Raw genomic sequence first — 14,712 nt, forward strand, 5'->3', positions numbered from 1 at the left:
CGCGGCAAGCATCCCCTGCCGGCAACAGAACCAGGTATCGGGTAAGTGAACGGTGCACCACCGGAGGGTAAGGGACGTTAGCCCACCGGTACCACCGGTCACTTTCCTTGACCACCCTAACTTTGTTCAACAGGAGACTTCCGCTGCCACCCAGCCTTACAAGTGCCCAATCACAGCTGCGGGCAGCCACCCCCACCACCCAAACCCACACAGCCCCATCCTCAATAGCAACCCTGTGCATTGCCCAACCACAGAGGTCTGCTAAGACAGGATACTTTAACCCAATTTGCGGAAGACACATAGTGAGATCTGCAAGATTGGAGGTCCATGAGACTTATCCAACCCTTACCCAGCACCCGCCTTCTTTTGAATACAACTTTTGTTCAAATATCAGAATAAAAACATTTGTTTAAAATAAATTACAGTGTGCAGTACATCATTATCACTAACTTCCAGCGGATAAAGTGTAACATAAGAGGTCCATTATAATTATCAACATAGCGAGTGCGCAATTCACCAGAAATTGCAAATACCTATTACCCCGGGCTCTACAGGCAGAAGAACCCAGAATCTGCCGCACCGCAAAATCCTTTAGCAGTGGAGCGCAGAACCAACCCCCCAGAACCAAAGAGTGACAAATCATGCTTCTGTGTTTGGGCAAGTCTGGGTTTGGCGGATGCCGGAGAGCGTTGCCTGTCGGACTACATTATGACAACTGGGAAGTCGGGTGGAGGAGGGATAATGGGACGACCACCAGAACACAGAACAGACTGCGCTACAATACGGATCTGAGTCTTACATTTTAATCAATACAAATGTATAACAATCACAAAATTATCACATGACAAGAAAAGAAACCAAACAATATACCAAATATATGTAAATAAAATAACAGTCAAAGGTGCATGGTATGTGGAAGTATTCCCATACCTACAATAATGCTGATGTTTGTAAAATGAGTAAAACTTTTTAAATCCTCATTTGGATGGTCCGTCTCCTGTTAGGGTCAGTATGTCAGCGAGAATGGATTAGTTATTCTCATAGGAAAGAGAGTCCAAGATAATGTTTTGTAGAATTAATGTCCTCTTTTTGTACTCAGTCAGTGGTTACATTTCCATCCTTCACAGTACTGGCCGTATTGTCTTTTATTATAATTTTGTGTGTGCATATTGTGTGTTTTTGTGATATTCGTGTAATAAATTGTTTTAGCGTACAGAAGGCGCCCACTGGTTCTTTTTTCCAGTAACTTTTTTGTGCAGTATTTTCAAGCACATGTGTAATATCTGTATTTTATCTAATGTTTAAATAAAAATAATAATAAAACGTATTCTAGTTTTACTTGGTCTTCCTTTAAAATATGTACAGTATGCTTACATTCTAGAGCACACTCGGTTAGAAATACATATTTCATCATTCATTTGAATTGTCTTAAACCATTCAATACTTTGTTTCTATAAAGAACCGTTTGATGTCATTGGTCGTATAATGCAGTACATGGGTGGAGCCAATAACTCTCACCAGCTACCAATCGCAGAAGCCATGTTAACCTGCAAACATAAACTGTGAGTAGCCAGAAGACCAGGGATAGATGGCACTATGGGTTTGAGATTTGGCTTGATAATAGAAATGACAAATGTATGGTTTGGTGAGACAAAGCAGATAAGCATTTTTATTTCTACATCATAAATAGTCATGTACAGATGTGTCCCAGCTCATCCTAAAATCTGATCAGGGCATACACAAGTCATTTGCCACGATTAGCGTGCCCGTGGGTGTGAACAAGCACCCGCGATCCATAGGATTGCATGGTGTATGCTTACGCTAACGGGCCTCCGTGCTGCAGCTAGTCATAATTGCATTGCGGCTGCTCACGAATAAGGTCAGTGGCCACATCTGTATATGCTACAATGGTATACAAGTCCAAGATTGTATTGCGAGGGGCATACCACAGATACATAGGGGGATTCAACATTCTCAAAACATGGATCTTTTTTACACTTACATTAGATTAATACAAAATAAGTTGTTTTTACCTTTAAAAGTCCTGTATATTTGCTAATACCAAGCCTAGATTGCATGATAACATGAGAACATAGAGCAGATGCTATGGCATGTCTGAGGCATTACACTTTCTCTTCCTTTCTTAGCCAGGAGGATGATTCTTACCAAAAGTTTATCCCGTTCATTGGGGTAAGTAGCACAGAGAGATTACTTCATTCAACTTGATGGATTTATTTTCAGGAAACTGCAAATTCCTTTATTTCTGAAGCTGTTTATCAAAACACCATTTGCAATCATCATATCTATAACCAATTTCATTATATACTCTCTTTTTAAAATCCTGAAAACAAATTGTTTATTTTTGTGTATTTATTTGAAAAATGACTATTGCATAAAATAAATAATGGGCTTGGTGTAGGCATAGTAGCATAGTAACATAATAACCTAGTAACATAGTAACATAATAACCTAGTAACATAGTAACATAATAACCTAGTAACATAATAACTTAGGGGGTTATTCTAGTTCACTCTTTCTGACAAAATCCTTCTTAGATGGACAAAACCATGTGCACTGCAGGTGGGGCAGATGTAACATGTGCAGAGAGAGTTAGATTTGGGTGGGGTTTTACTTCAGTGAGATCTATATTGCAGTGTAAAAATAAAGCAGTCCATATTTACCCTGCACAGAAACAAAATAACTCACCCAAATCTAATTCTCTCTGCACATTTTACATCTGCCCCCCTGCAGTGCACATGGTTTTGTCCATCTAAGAAGGATTTTGTCAGAAAGAGTGAACTAGAATAAGGCCCCTAGTAACATAATAACCTAGTAACATAATAACCTAGTAACATAGTAACCTAGTAACATAGTAACCTAGTAACATAGTAACCTAGTAACATAGTAACCTAGTAACATAATAACCTAGTAACCTAGTAACATAATAACCTAGTAACATAGTAACCTAGTAACATAGTAACCTAGTAACATAGTAACCTAGTAACATAATAACCTAGTAACCTAGTAACATAATAACCTAGTAACATAGTAACCTAGTAACATAATAACCTAGTAACCTAGTAACATAATAACCTAGTAACATAGTAACCTAGTAACATAATAACCTAGTAACATAATAACTTAGTAACATGGGGCCTTATTCTGGTCGGTGCGGCCGGATCCGATTATGCGGCCAGGACCGTGTGTGCGAAACCCCGCCTTCCATACGGATCGCCAACTCCGTCCGTACGCGGTAAGAAGCTGGCCGAACGGACCGCACGTGTATTTTACACGGAATACGCCTCCTCCATCTAAGGGAACCTCCCCCATCATTCGATGGTCGCAGACCATCGGATGCAGGACCGAGTGCTCCACCAGCTCCCGCAACCTCAGACCACACGGACATTTCTCCGTGCAAAAGCAGGGATCTGGGCGGGCAGCTGACATCCGGCGATGTCATATGTCCGCCCCCTACACGTGCGCCACGACCGCATTACCATACGTACGCCCAGCGTTTGCATTTGAACGCCCATGAAACGCGGGGCGTATGCATATGGTAATGAGCCCAAATAGCCCTTCACGCCCCTCTCCACCCCCTGTTCGGAGTGTTCACATATCATGCGGGATTTGGCCGTACGCCCCGCTCGCACATGCGCAGAGACGCCTCTGCACATGCGCAGACACAAAACATCGGCGGGCCGAACGCACGCTGATATATCCGCACCGACCAGAATAAGGCCCATAGTAACCTAGTAACATCGTAACCTAGTAACATAGTAACCTAGTAACATAGTAACATAATAACCTAGTAACATAGTAACCTAGTAACATAGTAACCTAGTAACATAGTAACCTAGTAACATAATAACCTAGTAACATAATAACCTAGTAACATAATAATTAAGGCTGAAAAAAAGTCGTCAGTCCATTGAGTTCAACCTATGTAACTTGTAACTAAGGGAATCCTATAGATATGACTTGAGTAAGTCATATCTATAGGATTCCCTTAGTGGCCAGAAACGCATCTAGTTTTAACTTAAATTCATTAACAATATTTGCTGTAACCACCGGCAATGAGTTCCAGAATGTTACTCCTCTAATGGTGAAGAATCCTCTTCTTAATTCAGTAGGGAATCTCTTTTCCTCGAGCCTCAGTACATGCCCGCGTGTCCTAAGTATAGGCCTGTTAGTGACCAATCATGTCCCAGTTCCATAGGATTCCCAGTCCTGTATGTGTACATAGTAATCATATCACCTCTCAGCCTCCGTTTCTCCAGTGAGAACATATTCAGCCTGGTATAACCTATCTTTGTATTCTAGTGATTCCAGACCTGTTACCAACTTAGTCGCCCTACTCTTTACCTGTTCCAATTCATTTATGTCCTTTTTAAGGTGCGGTGCCCAGAACTGAACACAATACTCCAAGTGTGGTCTCACCAATGCCTTGTAAAGAGACACTATCACATTGGCTTTCCCTGAATCCATACCCCTTTTAACATGCCAGTGTCCGGTTTGCTTTTGCTGCGGCACTTGAGCAGTGTGCACTATTACCCAATTGTTCATCTATAATGACCCCCAAGTCCTTCTCTACAGCAGAATTCCCTATAATAACTCCATTTAGCCTATAAGTAGCTTGTTCATTTTGGTGCCCATAATTAATGGTATCTGTATGCAGTACTGTATAGAAACATAGACTATGGGTAGTATTCAATGCGGCCGGTGAGGGGGTTAAACAGCAGGAATCACTGAAAACCAGCGATCCTCGCTGTTTAACTCCCTTGCCGGCCGCTCACCCTATTCCATGTTCCGGGGAAATCCATGTGGTCACAAGACAGCGAGGATTCTCCCAAACAGCGTTGCTCGTGGCATGTTTAAAAATCTGGTTTTATTGGAGTTTCATTTTTGTATGTGTGGGCATTCTAACAGGAAAAATCTGCCGATCGCTGAAACAAATGTGTGGGCAAGTCAAATAGATTGAAGAAACAGTTTATCTGGGGGGAAAAAATCACTGGATCTGAGAAGCAATTAATTGTGATTGCTGATGTATGGGGGCCAGAAGACCTATATTTAAGAGGATGCTTTTACACATTTTTTTATTCATTTTTTTTTTAAAGCTAACTGTGGTTTTTAATATTTTCTTGTAATACCTGAGCACTCTAGTAATACAACGGGCCCCGATGCCCAGAAAGTAATCAATACATCAACTCCAAAAAATGATGGCACTCCGGAGGCAGGAACAGCAGTTTAAAACAAGATAGCGTGTATTGAAGCTAAGCTTCTGGGGTTTGACCCCCTTCCTCAGAGCACAATCCCACAGAAAGTTTAGCTTCAATGCACGCAATCTTGTTTTAAACTGCTGTCACTGCCTGCAGAGTGCCATCATTTTTTTGGAGTTGAGATATATATATATATATATATATATATATATATATATATATATATATATATATATATATATATATATATATATATATATGTAACCAGAGTCCCGGAACTCATTCCAATATCCAATGCTGGTTAACACTGCTCCGGTGCCTCCTTGAACTGTAAAACCGCTTGTATATAGGACGATATAAAGTGGCACTCGTGAGACTTCTTTGCAGTAGAATTGTTGTTTAATCCAACATGTTTCTACTGCAAAGAAGTCTCACGAGTGCCACTCTATATAGTCATCTATATCGCTTCTAGGGTGGCACTCCAGGATATGTAGAGCTTTGATGGGGCTCACAGCTAATCAGGGGAGATCCGGTGCCTTCCAGAGAGAAGATGCGGGCACATACCTCCTATAGTATACAGGATAGGGGGCGGCGGCACTCAGAAATAAAAACAGGACTGCAGCGGCATAAGATACCAACGTTTCAACGCCCTAAGGCTTTTAATCAAGGTGCAGAAGAGAACGATTCTCATCTGTACCTTGATAAAAAAAGCCTTAGGGCTTTGAAACGTTGGGGGGGGGGGGGGGGGGGTGTTGATATTACAGTGACTAGAGATAATGCAAGTGAGCAACAGTCCTTCATGCGCACAGGTGTACACTAGGGAAGAACTTTGTGGCCACATTTGCAGAAACCAACCGATTGATGCAGCTAGAATTTCCTATGCGTCCATCGGAGGATCAGCTCCTAACTGTACTCTCTTTACATCTTTCCACTTTACTGACCTATTTTAATAAAATTTGTTATAAACATTATCTGCTGTTAAACCACTTTCTCCCAGCTGAATGTTTCATTCATTTCAGAGACGGTCTCTCATTCTCTTCCATTTCTCCCTTTCCTCTTGTCATATATTGAGATGTTTTTCCTTTTCTCCTTGTGCCTCCCTGTACCTTTTCCTTTGAGGTCTCCTTCCTCTCATTGCCCCTCATGTCCCCCTGCAGGTGGTGAAAGTCGGATTGGTGGAGACGTCCCCCCCAAATACTGGTATGTGAGGAAGAAGCACTCCCTAAACTGTACCACTCCTCCAATCCTAACATATACGTCTTTTTCTATTTAACTTTCCTTTACCCTCCCTCACTCTTCAATTCTATCATGTTTCACAGATGCAGAGGATTCTGTCTCCCTCGGGGTCGGTCTCCCTTCTACATCGCCCCCTGCTTCATCTGGGCTCCCACGAGACAGTTCAGCTACACCTCCATCTTCTCCATCACTCAGTGCTGGTCTCCAAGGAAGCACAGGGTAAGGTAGTACAGGGAAGAGATCAGAAGAGATCAACCTATGAAATTACGTCTGACAGGTCATAGCTGAGTAATGGCAAAAGGGTAAAGCAGAAGTGTTCAGTAGGTTATTCAGTTTGAACCCATTCCCATATAGAGTACATTAATAGCCAAGCCGATGCATGGGTAGCTGTATAGATGGAGACGGAGTCTGTGCTATTGGGTTAAGAAATGCCCAGAGTCAGTGCCCCACCTCTACTTATTGTGACCAGGACTGGTCATGAAGCTACCTGAATACTCGCACAGCGTCATTGGGAACTGATACACCAACCGATGCCTGCTGCATTCGCTAGAGGCCATTTCCAGTTGCCATCCAAGCGCTTGTGGTGCTTTCCTCCACCAGGACAATCCAGGAGCTTGATCATCCACCAAACAGTCCAGATTTGGCCCCAGCGACCACTTGTTGTTCCCACAAAGTAAATGCAAATGTGTGGGATTCATTTTTATACCCCTTTCAAATTGCAAACCCAGGTCGGAACCCAGGTCCGGTGCATTCACATTAACCACTTAGGTGTTATACCGGTACATTTTATGGGCTCAGTTGCGCTGCTACAGCGGGCTGTCCCAGAAAATTTCCGGCCATACCACCAGTATGTAGGTGTGTGCCAGGGGTGCATCACGCTGTGCACCACTGGCGTACCACCTCTAGGGAACCCCCCACCCCATCGTCGCTCCCCCCCCCCCCTCTGGCAATAGTACACCCGAGTTCCCCTGCCCCTGCCCCCACTGCCATTCGCTGCAGTGAGCGGGCGGCCCGCTCAGGAAAGTTTGGAACTGCTTAGGAGCGCTTGGAAGTTCAGATGCCCGAGTCCCCCTGAGCTGCCCCAAACTTCTCACAGCCTGCCGCCTGGTCAGTGCTGTGAATGGCGGCCAGCACAGCCCCAGAAAAACCCACCACTCAAGGGGTAAAACCCAGGTCGCCCGGCTAGAATTGCTGGGTTACAAGGTTTGGTTTGGTGCTTTCACACTGGGTTCACCTGGTAACAACTCGAGTTTGACCTGGGTTTTTTGCGATATGAAAAGCGTCACCAAAAAGTGCAGTGGGAGGCCTCATCTAGAATGTAGGAGACATATCCCCTCATTGATACGCCATTGGCACAGTGTATATGAATTCTTCTGTTTAAGGCATGTATGATTGGGGATCAGAGTCTGACACATGATTCCTTTCATACCATAGGCCCACCCCTGATGCACTGGGATTGGCACAGTGTATATGAATTCTTCTGTTTAAGGCATGTATGATTGGGGATCAGAGTCTGACACATGATTCCTTTCATACCATAGGCCCACCCCTGATGCACTGGGATTGGCACAGTGTATATGAATTCTTCTGTTTAAGGCATGTATGATGGGGGATCAGAGTCTGACACATGATTCCTTTCATACCATAGGCCCACCCCTAATGCACTGGGATTGGCACAGTGTATATGAATTCTTCTGTTTAAGGCATGTATGATTGGGGATCAGAGTCTGACACATGATTCCTTTCATACCATAGGCCCACCCCTGATGCACTGGGATTGGCACAGTGTATATGAATTCTTCTGTTTAAGGCATGTATGATTGGGGATCAGAGTCTGACACATGATTCCTTTCATACCATAGGCCCACCCCTGATGCACTGGGATTGGCACAGTGTATATGAATTCTTCTGTTTAAGGCATGTATGATTGGGGATCAGAGTCTGACACATGATTCCTTTCATACCATAGGCCCACCCCTGATGCACTGGGATTGGCACAGTGTATATGAATTCTTCTGTTTAAGGCATGTATGATTGGGGATCAGAGTCTGACACATGATTCCTTTCATACCATAGGCCCACCCCTGATGCACTGGGATTGGCACAGTGTATATGAATTCTTCTGTTTAAGGCATGTATGATTGGGGATCAGAGTCTGACACATGATTCCTTTCATACCATAGGCCCACCCCTGATGCACTGGGATTGGCACAGTGTATATGAATTCTTCTGTTTAAGGCATGTATGATTGGGGATCAGAGTCTGACACATGATTCCTTTCATACCATAGGCCCACCCCTGATGCACTGGGATTGGCACAGTGTATATGAATTCTTCTGTTTAAGAAATGTATGATTGGGGATCAGAGTCTGACACATGATTCCTTTCATACCATAGGCCCACCCCTGATGCACTGGGATTGCAGGTTGATTACTGGCTAAGCTGTGACAGAAGGAAAGAGAGAGAAGGTGGCGGGAAGAACACTCTCCGTAGCATTTTCCGTTCTGTTGTTGTGTCACGCCTACCGGGACCAGATACCCCACCTGGCAGCATGAGCCTAAGTGTAGTAACCACAGAGCACCGGAATAAGAAAGGTGATTTACATGTCGTTTACATACTGTATTGTGCTACAACATTCTAGATTATTTCTCTGTATCATGCTCAATTACATTGTGATGTTCCAAAGCTGACAGTACAGGGTTTACTTAGGAAACTGCTGCATAGATAAAGGTAACAATCCTCTTCAGATGAATGGAGTTTGGGAGAGCTGTGGAAAGGTTGTTCTTCCCAACTTCATTCACATCCAAATCACATAAACAGGGTGGAACAGAATAGGGAATAAAGAAAAGGGAGATTAAACGGAGCGCAAATAAAATATATGCAATCTGTGATATTAAAAAAAGGGATAAAATGGGCGTGGGGTTAAAGAAGGGGAATAAATTGGTGTGATAATTGAGACAACTACAGCAGATTAGATGTCTAAAGAAAAAACATTTGAATAGCAAACCGACCATCACCTCAAAAGATATCAGATGCGTGAATTTGAAAGTTGGGAAAAAAACCTGTTTTCTAGGCTGCGTGTATATACAGGTCTGAATTAGGCCTTGTGTTCTGTGAATTGTTATGGAAGAAATGCCGACCTTTCATGTGCTCCTTACATGGTTCATGTGGTCCATTGGAGCGTCAGATATTTTACTCACGAATTAGACATATTTCTAATGTTTTTATGTTTTTATATTTCAGTGCCAACTATTTTCTTAAGTAAAAAGCCAAAGGAAAAGGAAACTGATGCCAAAAGTCAAATAATAGAAGGAATAACCAGACTGATTTGTTCAGCACGACAGCAGCAGACGATGCTAAGAGGTAAGGGGGGGCTTTATTGAATTTAAAATAACATTTGGTTGGGCTCATCGGTATAATTACTTTACTAATCCGCATTCAAATACAAATTCTAAGTAATTCATTTAAAGATACTCAGGAAAGATACATAAGCAGCAGATAATAATCCAGTATGTAAAGACCACAGATGAACCGCAGCTCTCCTGCTGGTGTTCTATGGAAGAACATATGTTGGTTTGTTGCAATTACTAATCTCAGTCTCTGATTCACACTTGTAACATTTGTCTACAGTAATAATCTCTGATTCCAAAGAGATGAAGCATACTGTAGGTAGCCTTCAATTATAGGAACGGTACTTTGAATCGATTTATGTCCTTATATCTGTGCCACTGTTGAAACACAGCGGCTGATTCAGCCCCGTACGTAGGGCTGTGTGATTGCACATGTGCACAATAAGCTTCAGGCATGCGTGGGGTCCCCTTGTGAACAGACCATGCGTAGGCTAGCCTTTGCTGGCTGTACACAAAGTGATTGACAGGCGCCAGGTGTTTGGGGGTGGAATGTGCTGATGTCAGCAGCGGCCACCTCCCCATGGCCTTCGCAGCCTCCAAGTCAGTCTAAATCCCCTATGATATACAGTGCATCTCGAAAGTATTCACAGCACTTCACTTTTTCCACATTTGTTCTGCCTTATTCCCAAATGAAGCATCGGTGCACAGCCATTTTCAGATCTCTCCGGAGATGTTCAATAGGATTCACGTATGGGCTGTGGCTGGGCCACTCAGGGACATTCACAGAGTCTTCCTGAAGTCGCTCCTGTGATATCTTTGGAGCAGGTTTTCATCCAGGATGTCTCTGTACATTGCTGCATCCATCTTTCCCTCTGTCCTGACTAGTCTCCCAGTTCCTGCCGCTGATCCCCACAGCATGATGCTGCCACCACCAGGCTTCACTGTAGGGATGGTATTGGCTCAGTGATGAGCGGTGTCTAGTTTCCTCCAAACATGACCCTGGCATTCACGCCAAAGAGTTGATCTTTGTCTCATCAGACAGAGAATTTTGGTTTCTCATGATCTTAGAGACCTTCAGGTGCATTTTGGCAAACTCCAGGTGGGCTGCAATCTGCTATTTACTAAGGGTGACTTCTGTGTAGCCACTCTACCATACAGACCTGATTGGTGGATTGCTGCAGAGATGGTTGTCCTGCTGGAAGGTTCTCCTCTCTCCACAGAGAAATGCTGCAGCTCTGACAGAGTGACCATTGGTACCGGTGGATGCACACAGCTAGGTACTGGTGGATGCACACAGATAGGTACAGGTGGATGCACACAGATAGGTACCGGTGGATGCGCACACAGCTAGGTACCGGTGGCTGCGCACACAGCTAGGTACCGGTGGCTGCGCACACAGCTAGGTACCGGTGGCTGCGCACACAGCTAGGTACCGGTGGCTGCGCACACAGCTAGGTACCGGTGGCTGCGCACACAGCTAGGTACCGGTGGCTGCGCACACAGCTAGGTACCGGTGGCTGCGCACACAGCTAGGTACCGGTGGCTGCGCACACAGCTAGGTACCGGTGGACGCGCACAGCTAGGTACCGGTAGTTATGATCAGTACCTCCCATCACACCAGCTGCCTCTTTATTTATGTGGCCCTCTGCTTTATTTATGTGGCCCTCTGCTAGTCACATGTATTCTTACATTTGTTTTTGTGTTTTCCCTTCTTCACCAGCTGTTCTGCTCTCACAATCATCTTTTGTTTCTTATATCTTTCAGTCACAGTTGACGGACGTCTCTTCAGTGACGTGAAGTTTTTCCAGGTGGCATCTCAGTGGCCGACTCATGTCAAATATTTCCCTGTTGGCATTTTTAGCTCAGCTGGAAAACCATGAAGCCTAAAGAAATGTTGAGCTTTACACCCTAAACATTAATTTGTCCCCACAGCTCTCCCCCTTAGTGATCTGTGACACGTATTGTATGTCCATACATGCCAATGACATTTAGGTGCTGTAGTAACGACGCCACCTGTTACATCTCCATATAAATGTTATATATACATTATAGCATACCGAGGACAGTCATTTACTGTTACATAGTATAGATAGAAGCTGCTTATTGTATTGTGTCATGGAAATCTCTAGTGCCATTCATGGAAATGATTACAACATATAAGGTTCTTTTATAAGGGGCAAACTTCCACATGAGCATTCAGTCGTACATTCGCTCTGATTGGTCTAATGCCGAATAGCTAATTACAAATAAATCTGATTGCTGACTGACTACTACACTGAGCAGGACTGCCCTCAGTGTTAGCTAATGAGCGTCAAAGAAAGCAAGAACACTATATATGAGCAACATACTGTACAAATACTGATATATCACTGATGTGAGAAATGCAGACACCTCTGTCATTGGATCCTCCATTGATAAATCTCCCCTGCCTTACGCTAAGTACCATAATTATGCAGTTTGGGGGAATTACCCTTTTGATTGTTGCTTCATTTGAATTGTAGTGAAGTTGAACAGTGTTAATATTATCCATCGCTGTTACGTAGTATTAGCCAATTTCTGAGTTAAGGGAGACAATATATATATATATATCTATATAATACTGTGGATGTTATTTTGGGAATGGTGCATTATAACTTATATGTGAAATGGCGCACAAATCCCTGTCACACAATGTTACATTGGTTTCTCAAACCCTTTTATACACTGTTACATACTGTACGTTCTGATCCTTCTCATACACTGTAATATGGATACAAACAGCGCTGACCATATAATTCCGTGTGGGAATCCAATTAGCATATGAATGTTATCCTGTATGGAATATGTGTGCTGGTTGGTTCCCTCAGGATCGGGTACGCTGAGTGGATTTCCAGCTGTGCGGCACCAGGAAATCAACATAAAGTTTCACAAACTTCTAAATCCACCCACCAAATCCTGTGGAACTAGCCAATGGGAATCTGGGGGATGGGCTTAGAAGGAGTGTGTGAAGCCTTCATCGCACTCATCCCCCGGGGAACAATCAGCTACATACATTACATACATTACATACATGTTATCATCTATGTTTTAATGTGCTAAGTAGTTTCCCCGTGCACTGTACAGCCGGCACTGTAGCCACCACTACATCTTCATATACATGGTTACAAAGTCCTCATGTTACATGCCGGCAAATACCACCAATAATCCCAGTGTTACAGGCTTACACCTACCTGACACACACTTACCTGCTGTCAGATCCAGGATATGCAGTGTAATATTGGACAGGTATTTAATTGCATATGCAATAATAACTAATATCTGAACTTATCTGTCTACAGCAGGGATGGGGAACCTTCGGCCCTCCAGCTGTTGTTGAACTACACATCCCAGCATGTTTTGCTACAGTTTTGTTATTTGGCAATCCTAAAGCTATTGCAGGGCATGCTGGGATGTGTAGTTCAACAACAGCTGGAGAGCTGAAGGTTCCCCATCCCTGGTCTACCGTATAACACCCACAGAATTACAGTACATACCCTAAATGCCATGATATGTGCTCACAGATGTTTGACTTGGATATATCTGTCCTAAACTGTTACCATAAGCCAAACAACACAAACACATGCCACAAGCAAACACCTGGAACATGCAGCCATGTGTATATATATATATATATATATATATATATATATATATATATATATATATATACTCCCACTTGTAGTGTCCTTATACCCTGTGTGAGCCTGTACACTCCATAATCCTATATTTAAGCACTCCCTTCCTAACCCTTTAAACTTGGCTCATTCTTAATGTCTTAATATGTGTTAATGTATAGTATTTACAAAGCACAATGTAAGTCAGCCCCCAGTGGGTTCCGAACAACTCCTAGCCTTTAGTCCGTCGTCCCTTTTGTCCTCTTACCCCATTTGTCTGATGTTGCACAAATGTATATAATTTGCTTCAAGTTTCTTTTTATGTTTTGTATTGTTTTTAAAATTATTTTCATTAAAGTTTTTGTGGTTTATATAGTGAGGTGTTCTTGTGATTTGTGAGAGCAATCTATGCTCTATATTCCCAACATACTGTAATCACTGGACCCATTATCACACTTGTCTAGCAAACCGTTCATGAATGTATTGTGTAAGGAAAAGAGCTTAGTATGGAAGGTTTACTATCATTGTGTAACAGAAATCTACTCTGTATGATGCAAAATACTTCATTCAATTGTATTTTCCCTTCTGATCCCTAATGGGCTGATGCAGTCCTGAGCTTTATGCCTATTACTGGAGTATGGAATAGCATGTATATTACCATAATATACACATTCACAATGTACATTTTGTGTTCAGAATAATGGGGCAGATGTATTAAGCCTTACAAACAGATAAATGCGAGGGTGAAAAGGAGATATAAATGTCCAGCCAATCAGCTCCCAACTGTCATGTTATGGACTGTTTGAAAAATGGCAGTTAGAAACTGAATGGCTGGACATTAATCACTTTTTATCACCCTCGGGTTTATCTGTTTTTAAAGCTTAATGCATCTTCCCTGATATTGTTAACGGTATTGAGTATACGCAGTAAGCGATTTTTTACATGGTCCCTCAGAAGGGCCAAAATGACTGATATCTTATAAAAATCATCTAGTGTGTTTGGGAGTTCACACTCATTCTGACTAAAGTGTCCATCGCTGTTATTGTGCTGACCATGGTAAGCATCCATGAGTTGTACACTTTTCACACACAGGTCCACTTGCGATTGGAGGGACGGAACTGGGCTTTTTTACATTTGCAAAGTTCAGTGAAGGTGTATGGAAAGGACTGTGGGCTATGCAGATTAGGCTGTACATCCGTTTCCAGACTTTACTTGTGCTCCTAGTATAGGATAGCTGCAAATGTACACTGGTAATCATGACTATTAGTAAATCGGGCA

General features: G+C 42.9%; 1 protein-coding gene across 6 annotated transcripts in view; it reads left to right on the forward strand.

Annotated features, from left to right (window-relative positions):
- The window catches only part of PACS1 (phosphofurin acidic cluster sorting protein 1), a 50,381-nt gene extending 36,576 nt beyond the window's left edge, over positions 1–13,805 (forward strand). For 3 of the 6 annotated variants that reach the window (XM_083164182.1, XM_083164184.1, XM_083164185.1), the window contains exons 18-24: positions 1,460–1,562; positions 2,148–2,190; positions 6,374–6,416; positions 6,536–6,671; positions 8,850–9,046; positions 9,696–9,815; positions 11,567–13,805. In XM_083164182.1, the coding sequence (XP_083020308.1) occupies positions 1,460–1,562; positions 2,148–2,190; positions 6,374–6,416; positions 6,536–6,671; positions 8,850–9,046; positions 9,696–9,815; positions 11,567–11,682 (758 nt within the window). In that variant the 3' untranslated portion in view covers positions 11,683–13,805. Of the gene's footprint in view, positions 1–1,459; positions 1,563–2,147; positions 2,191–6,373; positions 6,417–6,535; positions 6,672–7,885; positions 7,942–8,848; positions 9,047–9,695; positions 9,816–11,566 lie in introns of those variants that run through there. The other 3 variants (XM_083164183.1, XM_083164186.1, XM_083164187.1) reach the window with 3 other exon arrangements.
- Positions 13,806–14,712: the final 907 nt, after the last annotated feature.

Source organism: Crinia signifera, chromosome 11 (assembly GCF_055691185.1).
Source record: "Crinia signifera chromosome 11, ASM5569118v1, whole genome shotgun sequence".
NCBI classification, from domain to species: Eukaryota; Metazoa; Chordata; class Amphibia; order Anura; family Myobatrachidae; genus Crinia; species Crinia signifera.